Below are 25,737 nucleotides of genomic sequence, written 5' to 3' on the forward strand. Positions count from 1 at the left end.
GATTTGTTTGAAGAGGTTGGCGAGAAACCATATTCCTACCATTGTAGTAGAAGGGTCTAAAGGAGGAAAAACAACTATGCCTTGGTATAACCTAATAACTCCATATGGTATGGCATTGAATACAAAAGCAAATTCTCTAGGGGGGATGGGTATTAAGACAACCAGTGGGAATAATTAAAGTTATTCTGCATAGTTGTCTACCATTTAAAACAGTGTAAAACTCATGTCTTTGTACCTCATTCATAGAGATCTCATTTGCATCTGGCTTTGCATTTTCTAGTGGTAACCAGGTAACAGTTACAATCCTCCTCTGAGAACTTCCATGTTCTCTAGTAGCTCATTTTGACATTGTTTGAGCATTTCCATATCAAATTACAGTCAAAGTTAGACTTTATAGATGTATTATGCTAATCTTTTAATAAAATTGTTTTATCTGCGTTGTTTATATGTATTTTAACCGTATAACCATCACATTTATTTAAAAAATATATATATATATAAATTTAATTACACTTGTGTATTTTTAAACGCTTCGAGTCGTACAATTCTGAAACTGTATATTCATGAGCTGCTTCAAAGATATTAACCAACGTCAGCGTGACTTAATTAATATTCATGAGCTGCCGCGCGCGATTGGACGCCAGCAGAGTGTGACCTAATTAATATTCAACAGTTGTGTTTTCACCGTTCATATTTTCTCCGGCTGAAGTCTAACGCATACAGCGCACACGCTTGAGAAGATATTTTAGCTAAATATCTTGACGAATATCAAACATTATAACGATTTGACATCATATATGAGACTAAATATACGAAATGAGCCGTTTTGTGGCTGGATAGCGCCTTTAAATCGGACTGTCATTCAGAAATCAATGGATCAGCAAACTGTCTCCAGGAGATCCAGATGATACACAGCAGATGTCGGTCCACAAAACACTGCTGGAAACCCTTCAATGACGAATGTAAGTGATTTTGATTATTACCTCCACTTCTTAATGTTTTAAATTTGTCGAAATTACAGCGCTAGGTGTTTTAGATATTAATATTCGTCGAAATAATGCTGTTGGAAAGTTCGAAAGAGTGTGAAACGCTAATTTAATTATGCTAATTAATACTATAACGTTAAATGTTAGCGTTGTTATTGATAGCAGAAGAGTTTCCTGGATGAAGTTGTTTAGTGGAAGTTGCTCATTAATGGATGTTCCAGTTCTCTGAATTCTGAGTTCTTCATTTATGATTACTTTTGCTAGGCAACAATCATTCTGTTCATGTTTAACAGGAAAAGCCCAGCAGGAGTTCAGTCTGTGAGAAGGACAAGTTCAGCCACTACTTGTGTAGGCTATTTGCATTCTGGTTTGTCTGAATTACGTGCAAAATGTTTGAAGCTAAAAGTCTGAAATAGATAAGAAAAATCTGAGGTTTGTGTAAGGCTGATGTGGTTTGTAAGAACTGCTTGTTGGTAAATGTGTTGTTTTAAATGATTTATTTTCAGTTTTATTAGTAATATTGTTCAGTTTTTTTAATATTTTGTTAGTTTTTAATTTAGTTCTTAATCTAAAATATACTTAAGTTTGTTGCCAAGGGAGCATGTATTAATTTTTATCATTAAAGGGCATTTATTGAAATACCCCAGCAGGTACACAACGTCATAAGACGTTAATATTAGGTTAGATTTAGGTCATGATGCCAGGCAACCAAAATATAATGTCTAGCCAGCATCAAAGTACATTATTTTGACGTCCAATGACGACGTCATATGATGTTGATATTTGGTTGTGTTGGAAAGTGACCAAAATCCAGCATCATATTGATGTCAAATACTGACATTTATTCGTCTGGTATGGCAACCAAAATCCTACGTCTGATAGACGTCATAGTGGTAACATCCACACAGCGTCAAGCTGCAACATCATTAGACATTGATATTTGGTTGATTTTAGGTTTGACATTCATGTCGGCCTGACGTTGGGTTCGACATCAACCCAGTTTTCATTTTAAAACAAAATGCAACGTCTCCACGACAACATACAACATCAATCTGATGTCCCGTTGATGTCCTGTGCCAGCTGGGACTCATCAGATAAACCATTGAATGTTACTTGTGGTTTATTAAAATTACTTTTATAAATAATAAATATATACACAAACACAGAGTGTTGGGATAAAATAAATATGTTACAATCTAAAATCACTTTTTAAAAAAGTAACTAAATTTTACGGAAAGTAATGTGAAAGTATGTGGCGTTTATACATATATATATAACACATATATATATGTGTGTGTGTATGTATATGTGTGTGTGTGGCATCATGGTGGCGCAATGGGTAGCACAATTGCCTCACAGCAAGAAGGTCGCTGGTTCGAGCCTTGGCTGGGTCAGTTGGCATTTCTGCATTTCGGTTGGCATTTTCATATATAAATTCATTCATTTTCTATTTTCGGCTTAGTCCCTTTATCAATCAGGGGGGTCGCCACAGCGGAATGAACTTATCCAGGATATGTTTTACGCAGCGGATGCCCTTCCAGCTGCAACCCAGTACTGGGAAACATGCATACACACTCATTTGGACTGGGGGGAAACCTACACCAACACGGGGAGAACATGCAAACTCCACACAGAAAAGCCAACTGGCCCAGCCAGGACTCAAACCAGTAACCTTTTTGCTGTGAGGCGACAGTGCTAACCACTGAGCCACCATGCCACCTTTCTTATTCCACCTTCACTTTAATTACCAGAAATGCTTTTTAATAGATGTAACGTCATTTAGAAACAACAATACTGTTTATGTGTCATTTGCTAAGGTGTTGTAGTTGGCTGTGTGATGATAATAAGTGCATAACAGTCTATAGGAGTCGAATATCCTATTTGTGTTTAACAGAAGAAAAAAGGTTTAGAACCACTTAAATGTGAGGAAACAATGAGGAAATGTTCATTTTTGCGTGAGCTATCCCTTGTAACAGCTCGGGAGTTGTATTAAATTGTGTTTTATTCAAGTTGAGGATTTTGACTGTAATCCAAGGTCGAAACTCGACAGTGAGTGCTTTGTCCATCCAACATGATGATGTCAGGCAGAGTCTTTTAAAATGTTTCATTGTTGTAGCAGCTTGAAGAGACTCAAAGCACAACGCTTCATGCACATTATTCTGCATTTTCATTGATACCTGTACTCGAGCTGAATTAGTGCTGCCCAATATATAGTTTCACCATCAACAATGCAATGTGTGCGTGTGCAATAATCACGCCACAAGATTGTCAATGTCAAAAAGGGTTTTAGACTTGAGCAGCAGCACAGTTCAGAACACATTTGTGAATTATTCGCAAAGTTTAATCATAATCAGTCTGATTGGTCAGCTGGCCAAGTCTGTTGTGATTGGTTTTTCTGTCAGAAATTAAATGCCTATTTCAGTGTTTGTATGTTTCCAGGTGGGGATTATGCAAATGAGTTACTATGATCTTGTTGATGTAGATCAGTAGAAGACTCTTCAAGTGGACTTTCTTCTGAGAGACAATATCTTTACAACTTTGTAGACTGTTTACACTGAAGGACAGCGACGTTATTAACTCCAAATATATCTTGAAAATACATATGACCTGCCTTTAAAGGTGCTGTAAGTTTTTGACTGTTCTAAAGGATAAATATAGCATAATATGTTTGCAGATATTTCAGAAACATGCTAAGTAAACATTCTTGTTTATCTGAAAAACAAGGCTGAAGTCAGATATTCTGCTTAGAAAATGTGTTTCCGTGCCAGAACGGCTGTCTTTGTTTTGGTATGTTTAACCTGCCCAATGCCAGTTTAGCCAATTATATTTCAGCACCCGGGTTGCCTTGGTGGAAAACAGCGTATTTCATTCATTCATTCAGAAAGGCTCTGAATGCATCCGTCCGTGACCGAAATGCGACCTCCGGTGGACAGTAGCAGAATCCAAAATGATTCAGTTCCACATGAAGTTATTAATTAGCAAATGATATAAATATTACGATTACGAATATTACGAAACATTAGGTGAGCAGGTAGGGTTGGGCGATGTCCACCAATTTGGCATCATACGATGTCTAATGTGAAACATCGCAATGGACGATGCCATCATCATCGTAGGCGGCGGTAAATTAATTATTTATGAATAATTCATTAATTCATAATGAATTAATTATTTGTAGCCTACCGTTTAAACTACCTGACACGCATGATCTTTGTTTTACCCATAACCAAACCATAAATAAATAAACATAAGTTACACACAGATTAGCACCTGAAAATCACTTTTTCCGCAGGACTCTGGCATGAACAGGCAGAGTGATCTGTGTCTTTATATTGGTGTCGACAAACTTGGTTGGTAAAAAAAGTGCCCAATCAACAGGAATCAACCAACCAACAGTATCTGAGGTTTTCACTAAAATTACTAAGTACAAGCGTTACCTGATAGATTCAAAAGACTGAAGAGTCATTAGATAGAGACGAGATGAATTAAATATCACCATTAACAACTATAGTGAGACGCCATCCAGCGGTACATCCTTGATAAACTGTCCGACGTGCACTGCTCTCTGGGGTTTTGTGCTCAAAGCACCCACTGATTGCTGGAGCTCAGATGTGCTCACGTATGTTGCAGTACATGTGTGTGTGTGTGTGTGTGTGTGTGTGTGTGTGGTCATGTGATGTGCGTTTTCAGCGGAATAGTGTGGAAGGAGAGCTTTTCTGAAATGCTAACTGAAACGGCAGTGTGGACGTGGATCGTTTTCGTTCTAAAATGGCATTTTAAAATGAAGACGTATTAGTGTAAACAGGGGCTCAGTGTGTATTTTTCGTGAGGTGGGTTGCTGTTGATACGGGGCGGAGCGGAGGATTGTGACCCATGCCCATCAATGGATTTGCTCTTCAGTGTTTGGACTCTCAGCAGTGAATATTACACCACACTGAACTGAGCTAAACAAAACTGACATTAAACTCTGATAACTGAACTGACACTGTTTTAATTTACTATGATCTTCTATGTGAAGCTGCTTTGACACAATCTACTTTGTACAAGCGCTATACAAATAAAAGTGAATTGAATTGAATTGATGCCGGCTCAGCATCGTGATGTCATCGGCGATGGACGATGGCATTGTCTATTGACCTAACCCTGTGAGCAGGTTACATTGTAACCGCGCGTCCTAACAACATGCTTCGTGATGAGATACGCAGTGATGAGCAATTTGGCTGTTTGCACCAGACGAAACACGACAGAAATGTAAATATAGCCATTCAGAAGCACAGAATATGCACTCACTCACGATATGGTAAGGTTTATAATCTATTTAACACATGTTAAACCTCTTTAACATTATTAAATGTAGATGCTGAATCACTGATATGTGTTTAGTTCTGAAGTTCAATTTTAAACGGTTTATTTTCCAGATCTGAGGTGAACTATCTGCTGCTGCTTTCAGTATATGGCAATAAATGTGATGTAAAATGGCTTCAAACTCACATTGTTAGCATTTAACACTGAATAAAGCACATGAGGTTTACCTGAGGTGATCATGTCATCAAGTTTTCTGTTGTTCACCTGTGAGAAACAGAAGCCATTTCTAATATATCAATTCGAGGTGTTGGTTAGGACAAAAACTCCTTTTAATATGGAGAATATTCCTTCTATCGGGTGCCGTTGCTTTTATTCAGAACACTGTTTAAATCACTCGCTCCTGTCCTCAATCTGGCAACCTGCGCTTGCGTTTGTTTTGATCCAGGAGTGCAGTACCTAGTTCAACCACTGGGTGTCAAACTTACAACCTTACTACTTTAAGGAAGTAGAGCATTAGCATTAGAGAGAAATAAATTATAACATTTGCAGATTTAAATTTTTTTTATTTAATTTGAACTATTTATAAGATTAAGAAAACTAAAGTGCTATTCAAGTCATTTGTTGAAATTTTATTCATATTTGGGCTTCATGATATTGTCAAAATATGCAATGCTGTTATCATTTTCAGCTGTTCAGGGCTGCTCTAGCCAATAGCAGAACAGCACCTACTGGGGAGGTGGGTCTAAAGAAACAAAAGATGCACGCAAGACACAAATGCAGATCTAATACATATATATCTATCACACCTCTCTCTGCAATATTGCATATACTATTGTTACTAGTTTAGATGTTAAATGGATGGAACATAACATTTACGTATTAACTATTATCGCAATAAAGACAATTTTTCGATACATTATGTAGCTGTCATTTATATCACAATGTCTGTCGTATAAATGTTTCTTGTGTTCTGTCTCAGCTGAACTGCTTCGGTCGTCACCGCAGACGGACGGCGCCCCACAATGCTGCGGGCAGCAGTAGTGAACTGGTCGCTCCTCCGATTCACTCCAGGATCAACGGCTGGTCTTTGCCGCTGCACAGTTTCCAGTTCATCGCCTTGTTGATCTACAGCTTCATGGCCATCGTGGCTTTTGGCATTTACGTTCCTCTGCTGCCAGCGCCATGGAGCTACGCAGCTTATGCTGTATCCTTTACAAACAATCCACAAACAAACAGAAAACACTTCATGTGTCACACACAGCTTTGTGTGTTGAAGTCAGAATTATTCGCCTTCCTGTGAATTTTTTAAATATTTCCCAAATGATGTTGAACAGATTCAGGAAATTTTCACAGTATTTCCTATAATATTTTTTCTTCTAGAGGAAGTCCTATCTGTTTTATTTCAGCTAGAATAAAAGCAGTTTTTATTTTTTTAAACCCATTTTATTTATTATCAATATTATTACCCCCCTTAAGCAATATTTATTTTGGATTGTCTACTGAACAAACCACTGTTATAAAATGACTTGCATAATTACCCTAACTTTACCCTAATTAACCTAGTTAAGCCTTTAAATGTCACTTTAAGCCAGGGGTGCCCAAACTCGGTCCTGGAGGGCCGGTGTTCATCATGTTTTAGATCCAACCCCTATTAAACACACCTTAACCAGCTAATCAAGCTCTTTCTAGATATAATAGAAACTTTCAGGAAGATGTGTTGAAGAAAGTAGGAGCTAAACTATGCAGGACACCGGCCCTCCAGGACCGAGTTTGGACACCCCTGCTTTAAGCTGAATACTAGTATCTTGAACAATATCTAGACAAATATTATGTGCTGTCATCATGGCTAACATAAAAGAAATCAGTTCTTAAGTTTTATTATGAGTTATTAAAACTATTCTGTTTAGAAATGTGTTGAAAAAAATCAGAAATTGGGGAAAAATATACGGCGGTAATTAGCGATACAATTGGTAATTAAATAAAATTATTATAGGGCTCTCTGGAGTACTTGATTTTAATCCATCCAGTCTTTGTTCAGAACATTATTTCTTTCTGCAAGATTTATGTTTCGTTAAAGTGCTAGTAACTATAATAGTTACTATAATAATATATAATATAAAGTGAGATATAAACAAAGTCCCTTTAAGGCAAGTCATTTCACTCGGCAGCCATCCTTGAAACGGCTCTTGAATGCTTAAGCATTCTGTCTGAATGGGGAAACATCAAATTCTCCAAAACTGTTTGTCAAGCTAACGATTTCATTACATATTTGGAATCACCAATAAGATTAAACAACAACCGTCTCACAAGATTAGTTTCTAAACATCCAAATCAAACAAAATCGGCATATTTTCAGGTTGCCCAAGCTAATGCGCATGCGCACTCGAAAGAAACGAGATCACGACACCAACCTCATTTATGGCCATTCTACATGTTATCATCCTCTGGATAATGCTTTGTCAGATCGCGCTGCTTTTCCGAAGTAATCCACAAATGAATCTCCTCCAGAAATGACAGTGACTCTTTGTTTACAAGTTTGTGGGTGTTTGAGTAGTTACTGCTGTCATGTGATGTGCGCTTGACAGGACTGTACCTCACGTTCGTTTCATGTAGATTACAAGACCAAAAAACTTTGTTTTCAGGTGTAGTTGGTTTATATAAAAGTACAGATTTCAAGCTTAATGTGGATATATTTCTTATGTCTATAAAGCAAATATTCGCTGAGATTCCAGTGCCTTTGTTGACCACAAAAAACTGTCGTAAAAGCACACGTCTGATCCAAGCTTCTCCCCGGAGAAACGTCAGTCTATAACAATCGATAAGTGGCTCCTGTACAATTAGGCGGGGCTTCATTCACCATATTGACATTTTTCCCCATTTAAACTATATGAGTGACAAGTCTTGTGTATTATATAGTCTTTGATATGAATAAAATAAATAAATAAAAATACATAATTTTTATTTTATTTTTTTTTTTTAATTTTTTATTAAAAATATATAATTAATAGGTGGGACAGTATAATATCAGCTGGTTCTTTATACAGAGATATTACATAATAATTTCTGAAATAATCTAATCTAATCTACACTTACAGCATTTTAATGCCATTTCCGCATTCAGTATTATTTCTATATTCTATCGTAGAATATATTAATATTTTGATTATTTTTATTAATAAATCTCATCACAATAATTTATATTTTACAAGTTATGCAAGATTCAAGTGCATAAAAATTAGTTAAATTACAATTATAAAAATAATTGCGCATTTTTAACAGTGTAGCACCTCTTTTTACATTTATACATTTTAAATTCTGTATTGTGATAAAAATATGATCAATAAGTCAAACAACAATGAGCCTCCTAACTAATAATGTACCAGTTGCAACTTGACCTCAGCAGCATCTGTTGAAAAACAAGCAAATTTGATTAATAATCAAAATGTTAGAGTTTTTGTTGTCAGAAAAGCATGTTAACACTGTAAAAAATGTAATTAAAAGTTGAACAAATTTTTTTTTTTTACAAAATAATCATATTTTTTTAAATAATAATTAAAAAAAAATTAAATTAAATGTCTTAAGAAATATAATTGTCCCACACACTTCATCTAGACAAAAGCAAATTGCCTTTTAAGCTTAGATTTTTTTTATTCAAACACAAATTTATACTGCATTTTTTATACAACATACAACCAGTTTGTCCAGTTCAAGATCATGTGACTCATATGAGCCATTCTGAAATGAATCACTCAGGAGTTGATTCGAATCGGTCTAACGAATGAACTAACTAACAGAAGCAGTATTTTGTAGGCCATGCTGAGAGATGCATCTCTGTGGACTGAAGCGCTGTTCAGACTGTCATCAGCTTGAGCTCAATTACAGGCTGATGTAAGCAGTGTGTGTTTCTGCAGCTAATTGGAGGATGCAGTCAGTCACACACTCCTCAGTGTCCTAACAACACACGACGTGACAAGACTGCAGCAACACCAGATGCATCACAATTAAAACATTTAAACACCACAGACATTCACAAGCTCAGAATAGTGCACTGCACAGCCAAACGGAGAGGGTTTATAATAATTTATGATCAAATTAATCCATGTTAAGCCTCATTAACATTATTAAAGGAATGCATTGATGCATTAGGCATTATTTGAACGATTTAAATGTCCTGTGGAATTAAAATAAAGCTTTTGAAGAGGTTAGTATCAGTGTAAGGATATCTATAAGCTAGTGCGCTCCGAAACAGCGCCAAAATTCATATTTAGAAGATATAAACCTGATATAAACATCTAAAACTTGCAGTTAAATGTGCAATATAAATAGTTTGAAGTTGATTTAATACATTTTTTAATAGTTATTATCCAATTTTTGTTTTCAAGTGATGCATATGCAGATCTCAAAGGATTCAAATCATATGCAAACCCAACCAGAAGATGTTTCTCGGATCATTGAAATTAACTCCTATTAATTTTATGATTTATTTATTGATTTATACAGAACTGTTGAATTTGTTTACAGTATTTAAGACAAGAACGTTTTAAGTAACTAATTAAATGACTTAAAAATAAACCCCTGAAGACTTTTTCAGCAAATAAGTCATTGATTGGCTCCTGTACAACTAGGCGGGGCTTCATTCGCCATATTGACTGTTACACTTTTCCCCTATTCAAAACAATACGAGTGGCATGTCTTGTGTATTCGATAGTCTTTGATATGAATAAAATTAGTAAATAAAAATATATAATTAATAAGTGGGACGATATAAAATCAGCTGGTTCTTTACACAGAGATATTACATAATAATTTATTACAAATAAGTCATTTCACTGCAGTAAATAATCACTTTGTGGCTCATTAAAGCCAGCACTGCTTGTTTTGTTGTTGACCCTTCACTCCTGCTGTACAGTTGATTGGCTCGGCGTTTGTTCTGCATTTGTTCAGTCATGTGACGGCTGTAACAATCGACCCTGCGGATGTAAATGTTCGGAGGAGGAAGGATTATTCCAGTCCTATGCCAACATTCGACAACACCAAACATCCTCACGTGATTGACAATCTGCACTGCACCCTTTGTGAGGTGGACGTGTACGTGCAGTAGCTCAAATAATACCTTTTTAAGTGGGGAATATTTGCTGATATGGGTAGCACGGTGGCTCAGTGGTTAACACTGTGGTCTCGCAGCAAGAAGGTCGCTGGTTCGAGTCCCAGCTGGGCCAGTTGGCATTTCTGTGTGGAGTTTGCATGTTCTCCCCGTGTTGACGTGGGTTTCTTCTGGGTGCTCAAGGTTTTCCCCCACAGTCCAAATACATGCGCTATAGGGGAACACATGAACTAAATTGTCCATAGTGTATGAGTGTGTGTGTGTGAATGAGTGTGTTTTCCAGTACTGGGTTGCGGTTGTAAGGGCATCCTTTGCGTAAAACATATGCTGGAATAGTTGGTGGTTCATTCCGCTGTGGCGACCTCTGAAACAGAGACTAAACTGAAGGAAAATGAATGAATTAAGTTGATTTAATAAATTTTTTAATAGTATTTTTTGTTTTCAAGTGACGCATATGCAGATCTCAAGTGATTCAAACTCAACCAGAAGATGTTTGTCAGATCATTGAAATTAAATTAATTTTCCACAACTTAATTTGACATTCGCTATCTGTTTCTTCACGATACAGTCTTTGGTCCATATAAATGTCTTGATTAAACATGTGTGTGTTTCCACAGGAGCCCTAAAGCCAAACACTGCAGCACATGCAACAAATGCATCGCAAACTTTGACCATCACTGCAAATGGCTGAACAACTGTGTGGGAGGAAGAAACTACTGGTGCGCTGAAGAAAAAGTGTCATTTGATAACACGCATGTAGAAGCAGCATTTGCATAGCTTACTTTCTGCAATAGACATACAGTATGCTGATATTCAATAACCAGGGCCAGACAGAATCTGCCGTCTGGCCTTGACAAAAACAATCGCTAATTCTAGGCAGAATTTTGTATTAAAAAAATTAATAATAATAGTAAATTTGCAGATTTATGCAGAATGATTTTTGGAGTATCATAACTAAAAACCTAAAGCATGAAATAAAAATAACTTTTAAACTTTTATTTGATTTTATTTACGATTCAAATCTGATTAGATCTACTTGTTTGGTAAACAAAGCAGGTCTCTCTCATATATATATATATATATAATTTACTAACTGACAGAAGGTTACACTGTAAAAACCGAATAGTTATTTTACTTATTAAAAAAGTGACCCCGTTGCCTTAAAAGTAACAGTAAAATAACCCTAACCCTAACACAAAACTGCCGCTCACTGCATATTTTCTCTTTTTCAGACCATTCTCTGTAAACCTTAGAGATGGTTGTGCGTGAAAATCTCAGTAGATCAGCAGTTTCTGAAATACTCAGACCAGCCCGTCTGGCACCAACAACCATGCCACGTTCAAAGTCACTTAAACCCCCTTTCTTCCCCATTCTGATGCTCAGTTTGAACTGCAGCAGATCGTCTTGACCATGTCTACATGCCTAAATGCATTGAGTTGCTGCCATGTGATTGGCTGATTAGAAATTTGCGTTAACGAGCAGCTGGATAAATGTACCTAGTAAAGTGGCTGGTGAATGTATATTATTCATTCATTTTCTTTTCGGCTTTCCCTTTATTAATCTGGGGTCGCCACAGTGGAATGAACCACCAACTCATCCAGCATTTGTTTTATGCAGCATATGCCCTTCCAGCTGCAACCCATCAATGGGAAACACATACACACTTATTCACACACGCACTACAGACAATTTAGCCTACACAATTAACCTGTACCATGTCTTTGGACTGTGGGGGAAACTGGAGCACCCGGAGGAAACCCACGCGAACGCAGGAAGAACATGCAAACTCCACACAGAAACGCCAACTGACCCAGCCGAGGCTCGAACCAGCGACCTTCTTGCTGTGAGGCAACAGCACTACGTACTGCGCCACTGCGTTGCCCCCATGTATATTATTTTAAAAATTTAAATATTATTTATTACATTATTATTATTATTATTATTATTATTACGGCGATGCAGTGGATAGCGCTGCAAGAAGGTCGCTGGTTCGAGCCTCGGCTGGGTCAGTTGGCATTTCTGTGTGGAGTTTGCATGTTCTCCCCGTGTTGGCGTGGGTTTCCTCCGGGTGCTCCAGTTTCCCCCACAGTCCAAAGACATGCGCTATAGGTGAATTGGGTAAGCTGAAATTGTCCTTAGTGTATGTGTGTGAATGAGATTGTATGGATGTTTCCCAGTGGTGGGTTGCAGCTGGAAGGGCATCCGTTGTGTAAAACATATGCTGGATAAGTTGGCGGTTCATTCCGCTGTGGCGACACCTGATTAATAAAGGGACTAAGCCGACAAGAAAATGAATGAATGAATTATTACATTTTTTAATATTGATATTTTCACATGTTAATCTGGCCTAATACATGCTGAAGTATTGATTGAAAATACTATGTCTAATTATAGGGATATTATATGTTAACACTGTGTAAACATATTTAACATTAGTTAATTTAACTAAACTCACAAAGAAAACCACAGAAGCATTTATTAATCTTACCTGATGTTAGGTGTTTAGATACTGCCTAATAATGTGTTAAGTTCAGTCGTAATCTCATTACAAGTCAATAGTTGTAGTAAATGTTAAAGGGCACCTATGGTAAAAAATCTACTTTTCAAGCTGTTTGGACAGACATATGTGCGTGTATGGTGTATAGAGCGTCATATTGGTGTGATAAAAACACACCCAGTGCTTTTTTTTTCAATTTAACAACATAAAAACGGTGGACCAATTGGAGCTGTTTTCAGATCGACCGCAACTTTACGTAGGAGAGCGGTCCCCCCGCCCACCAATATTGATTGACAGGCGCGTCATCATATCCTCAGTTTGTTAATTCACGTCCGCCATTTTCAGCGTGAGTCGAAGCGATATCACTAAAGGAACACGCTAGCTCTATTTTTAGATGCAAGGCTAATTGGGCTCAACACAAGATCAATATTCTCCACATTATCGCTCTAATCAGAATTATTGGTTGTATCTTTAGGTAGGTTTGCAAACATGTGTACTTCTCATTGAGTCTACCTTATACTTCAGCCGTTTGCATTTCTCGCGATCCCAGAAGCTCCCTGTGATCTTAACTAGCATGCGTTTTAGAACTTCTAAACATAGGTTTCTATCAGGGTACACTCAAGTCGACGGCTGGGCGCCGCAGGACCGCTGCAGAAACCTATGTTTAGAATTCAAAAATGCGTGGCGCGACGATTCGGGACACTTCATGCTTCTGCCGCGCCACAGAGAGTGTCTGGTGTGCCGTGTCGCGGCTTCGAGCGGCTCATCCGGTGCCTCAGTCAAAGTTAATTCAGTGTGTGTGGTTATTAGTCTCTGTGTACATGTTCGGCACTTGAAACTAGCACACAGTTGGCTGTAAAACTGTACAAAGACACAAATGATTTTGTACTCTCTGCTTGGTCTGTGTCCGAGTCGTACATGTACGACCCTCTCTCTCCTCCGTCTGCCTGTCAGACTCTGTTGCAAACGCAGAGCGGGTGAGCTCATGGCCCCGCCCCCTTGTTACATTGGCGGGAAGCCGAAACTAATTTACATGTGAAGCAACACACCCCTAAATCAGCTAGCTGTGGACACGCCCCCAACATGACACTTTTTAAGACATTATAATAAAAAATCTGAATTGTGTTTTAAACTGAAGCTAAACTGGCACACTCATAATAATAATATAAGAACCATAATGTTAATATTAAATCATAAAAAAGAGGTAAACTATGTTCCCTTTAATAACTGATGAAATTCAGTGGTTGTTTTTTTACTAAGTGATTCATAGTTACCGTAATAAATTTGGCCTTTTCTCGTTGTTGATTTTAATCCATTAATGAACATTTACTAATGAGACTTTATTATAAAATGTTATTTAAACTGTTAAAGGGCACCTATTATGCAAAAATCAATTTTATAAGGGGTTTAAACACAGTTGTGTGACAACAGAGTGTGAATATAACCAGCTTCTAATGATAAAAATGAATTAATTGTATTTGTTGTAATCAGACTTGATATAAACAGTCTGCAGAAACACTTTGATTGACATTCTCCCTTTGTACGTGTCATCAGAGGGGAAAAGCCCCGCCCACAAGTGACCGTCTCTCCCTCATTAGCATAAACAGCCCTGAGTGAGAAGCAGTCACTATGCTGACACATTTGTAGCTCCGCCCACTTTTGAAAAGAGCACAACCTCATTTGAATTTAAAGCGACAGTCACCAAAACACCACAATTAGGATCAAAGCCTAAAAGGGTCAGTTTCAGAGAGTAAGAAAACATTATTTCTCAGCTATAATGAGCTGAAACTTCAGGCAGACACTCTAGGGACGTACATCTTGTAAAAAAGGGCATAACAGGTCATCTTTAAAGTAACCTTTTTTACATGTTAGATCAATACCGTGATAATACCTTATATCATCATTATAGCTTCAGCAATTTTAAAGAAAATGTTATGCCGGCATCTGTATTTCCAGGTTCTTTTTCACCGCCGTCTCATCTGCTGTGATCGGCGTGATCCTCCTCTTTCCCCTGGTTCTGTTTGTCTTCATCGAGCACTATGTCAATCCGGCAGTCCTGCGAACGGCACCACAGTTTCAGAGTAAGCGGCTGTTTGCACATCATCGTTTGTTCGTTCATTTACTCAATAGTGGCATTTTGGAGACTGAAAATGCATCATTTTGAAAATGGGTTTACAAATGCCGTCATTATCGTTTCCATATAAACATTCATTCTAGAATTGTAGGTGCATTTCAAGCATTTTTAATTCATTTTCCTTAAACTGGAATAATATACAACACATGTGTAATTTACACTTAACTGAATGCATTCTTAATAATGCAAAATGCTTAAATCTGATAGGGAACATTTGATTCTGTTACTTATTTTGTAATTAAACCAGTAACAGAGTTGACAGTAACAGAGTTGACATTTTTCCTGCTTTAGCACAAGATGCTAACCTCGAACTAGACTGCACATGGCATGTCTAAAATACAATTTTATGCATTTATCACGTTATTGTTTTTAAAAGGTGAATGAGAAATGTATGCAAATAGCACAGTAACAGAGTTGACATCATTAACATACTGTTGGTATATCCTAAACATTTTGCACAAATTAATGAGAAGAAAAATGAATGCAGATTAAAAGCATAGTGTTAACATTAATACCACTTTATTAAAACGCAGACTACTAAACAAACAGAAACAGGTTTGGGTGGGATGATGTCAGTAAAATGCAAATTGGCTTATGATGTAATCTAGTGACATTTAGCGACTTTTTGAGCAGAGCCTGGCACCTTTCCATTGAAAATAGTTGGCAACACTGCACCGTACACACTGCAATAAAAACACATCGCGTAAGCTATAATTCGTTTGTGTCTGTGTGTGGTGTGCATGCGTGCGTGCGTGCGTGCGTGCGTGCGTGCGTGTGTGTGTGTGTGTGTGTGTGTAATTTTATGCAAAGATAATACAATACAAAAGTATAGCTTTATAAATGTATATACACTCACCGGCCACTTTATTAGGTACACCTTACTAGTACTGGGTATGGCCTCATTTTGCCTTCAGAACTGCCTTAATCCTTCATGGCATCGATTCAACAAGCTACTGGAAATATTCCTCAGAGATTTTGCTCCATATTTACATGATAGCATCACTCAGTGCAGATTTGTCGGCTGCACATCCATGATGCGAATCTCCCGTTCCACCACATCCCAAAGGTGCTCTATTGGATTGAGATCTGGTGACTGTGGAGGCAATTTGAGTACTGTTCACGCTTTATGACATGGTGCGTTATCCTGCTAGAAGTAGCCATCAGAAGGAGAGTACACTGTGGTCATAAAGGGATGGAGAATATGTGGATATTTCCTCTTTTTCAGATCATTCTCTGTAAACCCTAGAGGTGGATGTGCATGAAAATCCCAGTAGATCAGCAGTTTCTGAAATACTCAGACCAGCCCGTCTGGCCCCAACAACCATGCCACATTCATTAAGTCACTTAAATCCCCTTTCTTCCCATTCTGATGCTCAGTTTGAACTGCAGCAGATCGTCTTGACCATGTCTACATGCCTAAATGCCTTAAGTTGCTGCCATGTGATTGCCTGATTAGAAAATTGCGTTAACGAGCAGTTGGACAGGTGTACCTAATAAAGTGGCCGGTGGATGTATATTTTTTTTTAAACTAAATATTAGGAACTTTCAGGTATTTAAGATGCTCTATGTTGTTTGGTTTTTATTTGTTTAATTTTATTCATGGTTTCCTTGTGGCACAAAGGGTTGGAGGTTCGGGCCATGTATAGGGAGAGTATATTTGGTGATGATAGATCTACTTTGTTGTATGTTGTATTTAAATTTGTATTGTAAAAAAAACCAATAAACAATCTTGACAAAAAGAAAAAGGATTCAAGATGCTGATGACTGTTAAATGCTAGTGAAAGGGTCTATGTAAGGTTATAGTGAGCAATTTGTCTTTCTGATTTCTGATTTCTGTCTCTGCAGCTGTGAAAGGTAACGGGACGTGGCTGGTTTTCCTGCCTGTGGCTCCAGTAGAGACGAGCTCCATCAGTCTGCTGGTTGTGTCCTTCATTACGGCTCTTCTGGCTCTGGCTTCTCTACTGCTGCTCTGCCATTTACTCTGCTTCCACATTTACCTGCGTGAGTTTACTGACTTTTAAAGTCCTAAAGGTCCCATGAAGTGCTTTGAAACGTGCATTTATTGTTCAGTATTTGACGTAAACTCAACTGAAACATGAAGAGAGGACAATGATTAGCTCCTCCCCTTTTTAAAATCAGCAAATAGCGATTTGTTTTGATCACAGCTCTGCAGTGAGAGTGGTTGAGCTCAAGCGCATCAAATGAAAAGCAAATAAGAAGCACGTGAAAGGGGGCAGGGCATAATACTACAGAGCATTTGATTGGTTAGAAGATTTGATGAGAAAGATTGAGAGTATGAGGTGACGTAAAAAAATGGTTGATCCATTTAGGCGGAAGTGATAAACTGCAAGCTTTGAATATTTATATCTTTAAAGTGCAATTTAATCACTGTTTTGGAGCTTTAAGACTAAGATACTGACACTAACAAATAAAAACTTTCATTTAATTTCACAGGGACATGAACAGTAAATTTCTGAAAGTTAATCCGCTGAATAAAAATGTTTGTTTTGTCAATCTGTTATCAAAATCTGTTCTTCAGCTTCCATTCTGGAACGGCAGTCCTTCTGATGACTCTGATTGGACTAAATATGCTCAGATACGCCTCTCCAACCGTTTGTTTGCTGCGAGTAAAAGATGAGAGCTCAAAAATGGAGCCCGACAGTGCTAACCACTTATAAATAAATAAATAAATAAATAAATAAATAAATATATATATATATATATATATATATATATATATATATATATATATATATATATATATATATATATATATATATCTCTTCAGTTTCTCGCAGACTTTAACTGGTGCAGACTGAAAGATTTAATATTGTGTAGGCCTGTCACAATATCTGTTTTTTGTTGTATGATATATTGCACCAAAATATATTGCGGTAAGCAATATTGACATTGTAACACCGTTTTATGCCACTGTATAATGCCAGAATGACAATATAATATCATATATATATAATTATTATTATTTATAAAGTGATTTCTGTACTTGAAGACTGTTTGACTCCCAGAAAACCATACAGATTTAAAAGACTTTTGATCATCCCAGTCAATCTAAATGAATGACATCTTTCCAAATAGAGCTATTTAAATCATCTGCTGAAATTATATTCATATCGCAAAATATATCGCAGCAAAACTAAATATGCCAATGTCAGATTTTTCCAGTATCATACAACCCTAAAACTGTATCATCATACGTCATCATTCTGAAATAAAAGTCTCAGCGTCTTCAGTTTCTTGCAGACTTTAACTGGCGCAGACTGAAAGATTTAATATTGTGTAGGCCTGTCACAATATCTGTTTTTTGTTGTACGATATATTGCACCAAAATATTTTACATTTTAATACCATTTTATGCCACTGTATAATGCCAGAATGATAATATAATATCATCACAATGCAAGTACACTCTTCTAAAGAACACATATAATTTTATTGTTAAGAATATTTAATAATGAGGCATTGAAGTCAGAATGTGAAAATGCAAATCCTAAATAAATATAATAAATGTTAAGCACAAAAGTGCAAGATCAAGAGTAAGAGAGGCTACAATATCTGCTAGCAGATCTATTTTCAGCTGTCAGACACCCACATGAGAATATACTATAGTAATTTATAGTAAATACTACAGTGTTTTATTAACCATACTGACATCTGAACACCTCCAATAGAGATAGAAATGAAAATGTTAGCTAGAATTGTTTTTTATGTATGGCTGATATATATTGCATCACCAAAAATTCTATATAGGTCATATCCATGTGTTGTGCGATAGGTCCATATATTGATTATTGTGACAGGCCTAACCTTGTGTTGATTCAGTATGTTGTCTCAGTGTCTCAGGGAATCAGCACTTACGAGTACATTGTAAGGAAACGACAGTCACCGAATCCCAAAGAGAAGCAGCAGGTTCCTGCAGCACTGCCATCTAATGGAGCCACAGCACAGGTACAAACACAATCAAATATAGCAGAAATGAATCAAGACTGCAGTGCAAATACAACAAATGCTGAATAACTAGAATGAGCTTTAAAAATAATGTATATTTTGTAAAAAGAAATGTTTTGCATACACAAATGCAGTGATGGGAATAATAGCGCTATAAATAAATGGCGTTACTAAATATTATCTAAATATATTATATATATGTATATGTAAATATATATTCTATATATATATATATATATATATATATATATATATATATATATATATATATATATATATATATACACACTAAATATTTTCTGTAGAGCCAAAATAATGTAATAATTTTAACCGTAATTTAACTTGAATGCATAATACAGAAAAAAACAGTTGCTAAACATTTTCCTCTAAGTTCAGTGATTGATAAAAGTTAGTATTACAACCAAAGGTTATTAAATTAAATTTAAATATAATGTACTGATTTAAAAATTATATAACATTTTCTGGAGAGCTTACAATAGGGTATATGCATTGGTATGCAGAGGGACTTTTAATTTTTCAGTAACCTGAGCCAAGCGCTTCGGCCAATAAACTGGCAGGTGCCGTTACAAAATCAGCATTTAAGGTCTGTTTTCTCTAAAAATCAGCGCTATTCACTGCCTGAGTGATATCCGATATAAAGTGGGTCTTGGAATGTACGAGAAGCACTGCATTAAATGACATTTTCCCCATCATGTCTTTAAAATATGAACATTTATTTTACCCCAGTATTTTCAATGGATTTTCTCCGCTAGCCTGCTGATTCTGACAGGCGTGTGTGTGTAAATGGCTTTTCATCTTGTTTTACGTTTGAGCAACTAAATGAATGCCGAAGTCTATTAAGCTGATTGTATTTTAATTACATTACAACATCAATGCTGTAAAAAGAACCGTATAAAACTGAAAAAAGTCAGATTACCCGCTCACCGAAGGTTTAGTGGTATGGGAAGAAACAGTAGCTGTGCATATACCCTATATTAATCATTTGAACAGTGATTGAATTAAATGCATAATGAAAAAGAACTTCTTGAATTGCAAGACATTTTCCTCTGGGTTTAGGTGTGGCCTGATTTGATTGTGCGATGTTCATCAGCTCTTGGGATTAGACAGGAAGTTTCAGACTCATTTTATGCTTGATTTTGATCAAAACAAGACCTCGCCCATCAGCTTTATGCATATTTGCACCGTCTTAAAGTGCAGTACAGTTGAAGTCAGAATGATTAGCCCTCCTGAATTCTCTTCTCTAATTTCTGTTTAACAGAGAGAAGATTTATTAAACACATTTCTAATCATAACAGTTTAATAACTCATCTCTAATAACTGATTTATTTTCTCTTTGTCATGATGACAGTAAATAATATTTGACTTGATATTCTTTAAGACACTTCTATACAGCTTAAAGTGACATTTAAAGGCTTAACTAGGTTAATTAGGGTAAAGTTAGGGTAATTAGGCAAGCCATTGTATTACAGTAGTTTGTTCTGTAGATAATCCAAAACTAATATTGCTTAAGGGGGCTAATAATATTGACCTTAAAATGTTTAAAACTGCTTTTAATCTAGCTGAAATAAAACAGATAAGACTCTCTCTAGAAGAAAAAATATAATAGGAAATACTGTGAAAAACTCCTGAATCTGTTCAACATCATTTGGGAAATATTTGAGAAAGAAAAAAAACATTCACAGGAGTGCGAACACTTTTGACTTAAACAGTATCTGTGTGTTTTGTGTTGGTCTCTTAGAGTCTGGAGTTGCAGGAGCCGCCGGTGAACTGTGACGCTCCGCTGTCCAGCAGATCCTGGTGAGCTTTAAATGGATTTGATTAAAGGGATAGTTTACACATTTATTCACCCTCGGATCTTTAGCCAAAACTCTTGTCCTCTGGTATCTGAGAGATTTTTTTAAAACACACTTTTAGACATAGTAGATTTAATAATTAATTTCTAATAACTGATTTCTTTTACTTTTGCAATGATAACAGCACATAAACTTTGACTTTTGTTTTTCTATTATACTTGTATTCAGCTTAAAGTGACATTTAAAGGCTTAACTAGAGTAATTAGGCAAATCATTGCTCAACATTGGCTTGTCCTGTAGACATTCATTCATTCGTTTACCTTCGGCTTAGTCCCTCATTCATCAGGGCTCGCCACAGCGGAATGAACCGCCTACTATTCCGGCATAGGTTTTACGCAGCAGATGCCCTTCCTAGTACCGGGAAACACCAATACACACTCATACACTACGGCCAATTTAGTTAATCCGATTCATTTATAGCCCATGTGTTTGGACTGTGGGGGAAACCGCAACGAACCGGGACTCAAACCAGCAACCTTCTTGCTGTGAGACGACAATGCTAACCACTGAGCCATCTGTTCTGTTCTGACAATCGAAAAAAATACAATTCTTAAGGGGCTAATAATATTGTTTAAAAATCATTTAAAATAAAGCTGAACTAAAAGAAATAAGACTTTCTCCAGAAGAAAAATATTATAGAAATGCTGTGAAATGTTAAACAGCACTTGGGAAATATTTGAAAATGATTAACAATTTCACAGGAGGGCGAATAATTCTTCAAGTGTATCAATGCAAAATATCTTATGAAGCAAAACGATCGATCCGTACAAAAACCGTAACATATTTACAATGTTATTACCTGTTGTCCACCGTCTGAGCATGTACAATGAAGCACGCACTATGAACATTCATTCGTAGTCTCTATTTCAGAGGTCGCCACAGCGGAATGAACCGCCAACTAGTCCAGCATATGTTTTAAGCAGCGGACGCCCTTTAAGCTGCACCCCAGTACTGGAAAACACCCATAAACATTCATTTACACACTCATACACTGCGGCCAATTTAGTTCATCAATTCCCCTATAGCACATGTGTTTGGACTGTGGGGGAAACCGGAACACCCTTAGGAAACCCACGCCAACATGGGGAGAACAGAGTAAGGTGAAGCTGCAGGCCCGTAGACTCAACTGCGCGCTCAGACCTGCGCGCACAGACCTGCACTTCCAGACCTACTGTTTTCTCAGACAGTGCCACCTGCTGTTGGGTTGGGTGAAGCGGCAGGTACGGAGACCCAACTGCACGCTCAGACCAGCACTTTCTAGCAAGTAGCAACATCAGAAACGCCAGTAAGGTTATTGATTATTAAAGCGATTCCTGAAAAATACCAGGTTTTATGGCATAAATCAATGTGGTGTAAAATATTACACTAACAAACATTTATTTCAGTGTTTGATTTGATCAAAATTAGTGTCAAAAGAGCATTATTGTATGATATTTACAGCTTGCTCTTATTTTATGTATTATTGTACCATTCTGGGACAATTTTCTAGCAATGTTTTCTGGCAAAATAACAAACTTTAAGGTAAAAATGTTAAAATAAAATGTTTAATATATAACGCAATTAGTATTTGTAACATATTTTTGTGCTATGTAGGTCTACTGTACATAATACTGTATTATCTATGTGAAAGTGCTATCAAAGACAATAACAGTAACACAATAACAGTTTATCAGTTATTAATACGTTCTGTAATGATTACAAATACGTTTTTTGGAAATATTATTGTTATTCTGCATAGAATTTACAATATGAGATCTCTTAGGTTAAATCAAAAATAATTTGCTTTGTGTATTTTTTCCCAGATGGATATTACAATTTAAAAAGGGGCTCTCTGCCAACACTAACACAGTGCACAAAAGGCTGCAGATATTTCCAGTTTCTTTTACTCGAGAAATGAAAAATCTCCCTAACAAGAATGTAAAGCATTTATTTTATTTGATGTTATTTCCTACGTAAAAAATAATTATTACACCAATTATTATTTTTCTCTGCATTGTTTACAGCTTGACTTGTAGGACCTCATGATAAAGTACACAAAAATAAAGTTTGCTGTGAGAAAATTACCCAGAGTACTATAGTTTATTGTATGTGAAGAAATGTATTGTATATGAAGATAATATTCATTCCCTCAACTCAATATGAAACAGTGATAAATCCTTAATGATATAAAAAACAACAACAAATGTCTGAAAATACTGAAGTAACTGAACAATATCTATTTACAAATACAGATAATACAAATACAACAGAATTAATGCATTAAATCAAAATCTAGTGTGTTTAATATTTCATATAATTATGTATTCAATCATAGCGTGATATTTTATAGTAGAAAAATAGTTTAAATTACAATTTAGAAGCAACTGAATTCAGGTTAGTCGATCTTTTAAACAGCAGGTGGCACTGGAAGGTCTGGAAGTGCAGGTCTAGCCGTCTAAGCGAGCAGGTCTGAGCGTGCGGTTGGGTCTCCGGGCCTGCAGCTTCATACTGTTGGGAGAACATGCAGACTCCACTCAGGAACGCCAACTGACCCAGCCGGAACTTGAACCAGCAACCTTCTTGCTGAGAGGTGACAGTGCTACCCACTGAGCCACCATGCCACCCGCACTAGGAACATCTCATTGTAAAACGGTTGTAGTTACGGTTTTATTGGTTTGTAGTTGCTGCAGATGTTCTTCTCTTCTTCTTTTTTCTCTAGTACCTTCAAACTGGAAGATAGAGGACCAATGCCAGAACCCATCTGTGCTGAGGTAATCAGACAAAACCTCATGTGCTGCTGATGAACACTATTCATCTCTCATTTAAAGGGAAGAACAGATGTGAGAGTTATACAATATTAAATCAGCATTGAATCAATGTTGATGCTGTTAACTAAAGAACTTATTCTGACTGAAAAAAACTTTTGAAAAAATCTGTAGTCTAGACTATCAGTAGACTATCTGAAAAAAAATTAGCTTAAAGTGATGAATAATTTTGACATTAAAAAACTGCTAAGAAAAAATATTATCAGACATACTGTGAAAATTTCCTTGCTCTGTTAGACATCATTTGGGAAATATTTAAAAAAAAGAAAAAAAATATATATATGTGTATATATATATTTGATTTAAAATTATTTATATATATATATATGAGCAATTTCACACTCATAGCAGTGCGATATGGCTGTATATCGACACTGGTGGGAGGCGTGCATTGGCTCGAGGCCCCAGGCCAGTGCCGATATACAGCCACATCACACTGCTTTGAGTGTGATATTGCGTTTATACAACAGTTTGACGGCGTAATTGTGTATATAAAAAACAAAATCAAACACAGAGAGTCTAAAAGTTCTTTTATATGAAGAACTACTTTCTTCCGCCATTCAGTCACTTGTTTTATAATGATTTGATCAGCTGTAGTTTGAATTTTACAGAGTTTTTCCTCCCCCAAGGACGTATTATGTGGTCTCTGTCGCCATCATGTGGCAGAGCGTCAACTGTCAAATTCTTTGCTCTGCTCAATGACAGGCTGATGGCCACCGACATGCTGAATCTCCAAAATTATAAATATTTAAGGAGTACTTTAGTGACTTTATTCCTCTGCTTGTAACTATGTGTGGGCACAGTAATACACAAGGGTAAAGAAGCTGTTTGAGTGTTGTTATTGCAGAACATTGCATGGCTATCAGCCAATTAGATTTGAAAAACCTGACAGAAATGTTGTGTATACAGTATATATATATATATATATATATAGAGAGAGAGAGAGAGAGAGAGAGAGAGAGAGAGAGAGAGAGAGAAGATGCTATAAAACAAACACTGATCTGATCCCACTGACTGAGCTTAAAGGGACAGTTCACACACAAATAAACATTTACTCACTTTTTACTCACCCCTAATTGGTTTTAAACCTTGATGAGGTGTTGTTTTTTCTGTTGAACACAAAAGAAGATATTTTGAAGAATGTTACAAACCTCTATATATATATATATAGAGAGAGAGAGAGAGAGAGAGATTTCAAATACAAATGTTTTATCAACACTTATTAGTTATATTGAATTATTTGTTTATAATATTTAAATATGAATAATATAATTATTTATTAATACTTAATATATAAATATAATTTATTAATATGTATTAATACTTGTGTATATATAAATATATATAGTTGAAAACCATGTCATTTCAGATGGACGAATCCAATGGAGGGCATCATCTGAGCTACAGCTCTGAATCAGCAACACAGATGATTGCAGGTACGAGCCCTAATGCTTATTGGAGTCCAGTTATAGGTGTGTCTGCACCAGATCGTCACTCTGTTTCCTGCTGGCAGGGGAATCTGCGATGTCACTTCCTGTGGTCTGGAGCCTCAGTGGGACAGAGAGGCCTCAGGCTGTGGGACGAGTGGAGGTGAAGCCGGTGGAGGGACGGCCGGTGGTGCAGGACCCGCTGGGCAGCTCCATCATGGACACGGCGCTGGTTCATCAGCAGCTCATGACGGAGCAGCCGCAGTATTTACACTTTAAACAGAAGATGCCATAAAACAAACACTGATCTGATCCCACTGACTGAGCTTAAAGGGACAGTTCACACACAAATGAACATTTACTCATTTTTTACTCACCCCTAATTGGTTTTAAACCTTAATGAGATGTTGTTTTACCTGTTGAACACAAAAGAAGATATTTTGTAGAATGTTACGAACCTGTAACTATTGACTTTCATAGTGGTGACAGTTTCCAACATTCTTCAGAATATCTTCTTTTGTGTTCAGCAGAAGAAACTCATGAAGGTTTGGCTGAAATAATCTTGTGTTGTTGAATATTCAGCATTTATAATTAATCTGTGGATTTACTAATATTTAGTGCTGTCAAATAATTAATCATG

At 36.6% G+C, this 25,737-nt stretch overlaps 1 protein-coding gene across 1 annotated transcript; it reads left to right on the top strand.

Annotated features, from left to right (window-relative positions):
* Window positions 1–719: 719 nt before the first annotated feature.
* On the top strand, window positions 720–25,534 carry zdhhc11 (zinc finger DHHC-type containing 11). Its single transcript, XM_056474627.1, has 11 exons — window positions 720–962; window positions 6,271–6,495; window positions 10,201–10,379; window positions 11,013–11,114; window positions 14,849–14,973; window positions 16,872–17,027; window positions 18,880–18,992; window positions 20,752–20,810; window positions 23,565–23,616; window positions 25,040–25,106; window positions 25,184–25,534. The coding sequence occupies exons 1-11, from the start codon at window positions 954–956 to the stop codon at window positions 25,390–25,392; spliced, it is 1,296 nt and encodes a 431-aa protein (XP_056330602.1). The 5' UTR covers window positions 720–953; the 3' UTR covers window positions 25,393–25,534.
* Window positions 25,535–25,737: the final 203 nt, after the last annotated feature.

Source organism: Danio aesculapii, chromosome 16 (assembly GCF_903798145.1).
Source record: "Danio aesculapii chromosome 16, fDanAes4.1, whole genome shotgun sequence".
NCBI classification, from domain to species: domain Eukaryota; kingdom Metazoa; phylum Chordata; class Actinopteri; order Cypriniformes; family Danionidae; genus Danio; species Danio aesculapii.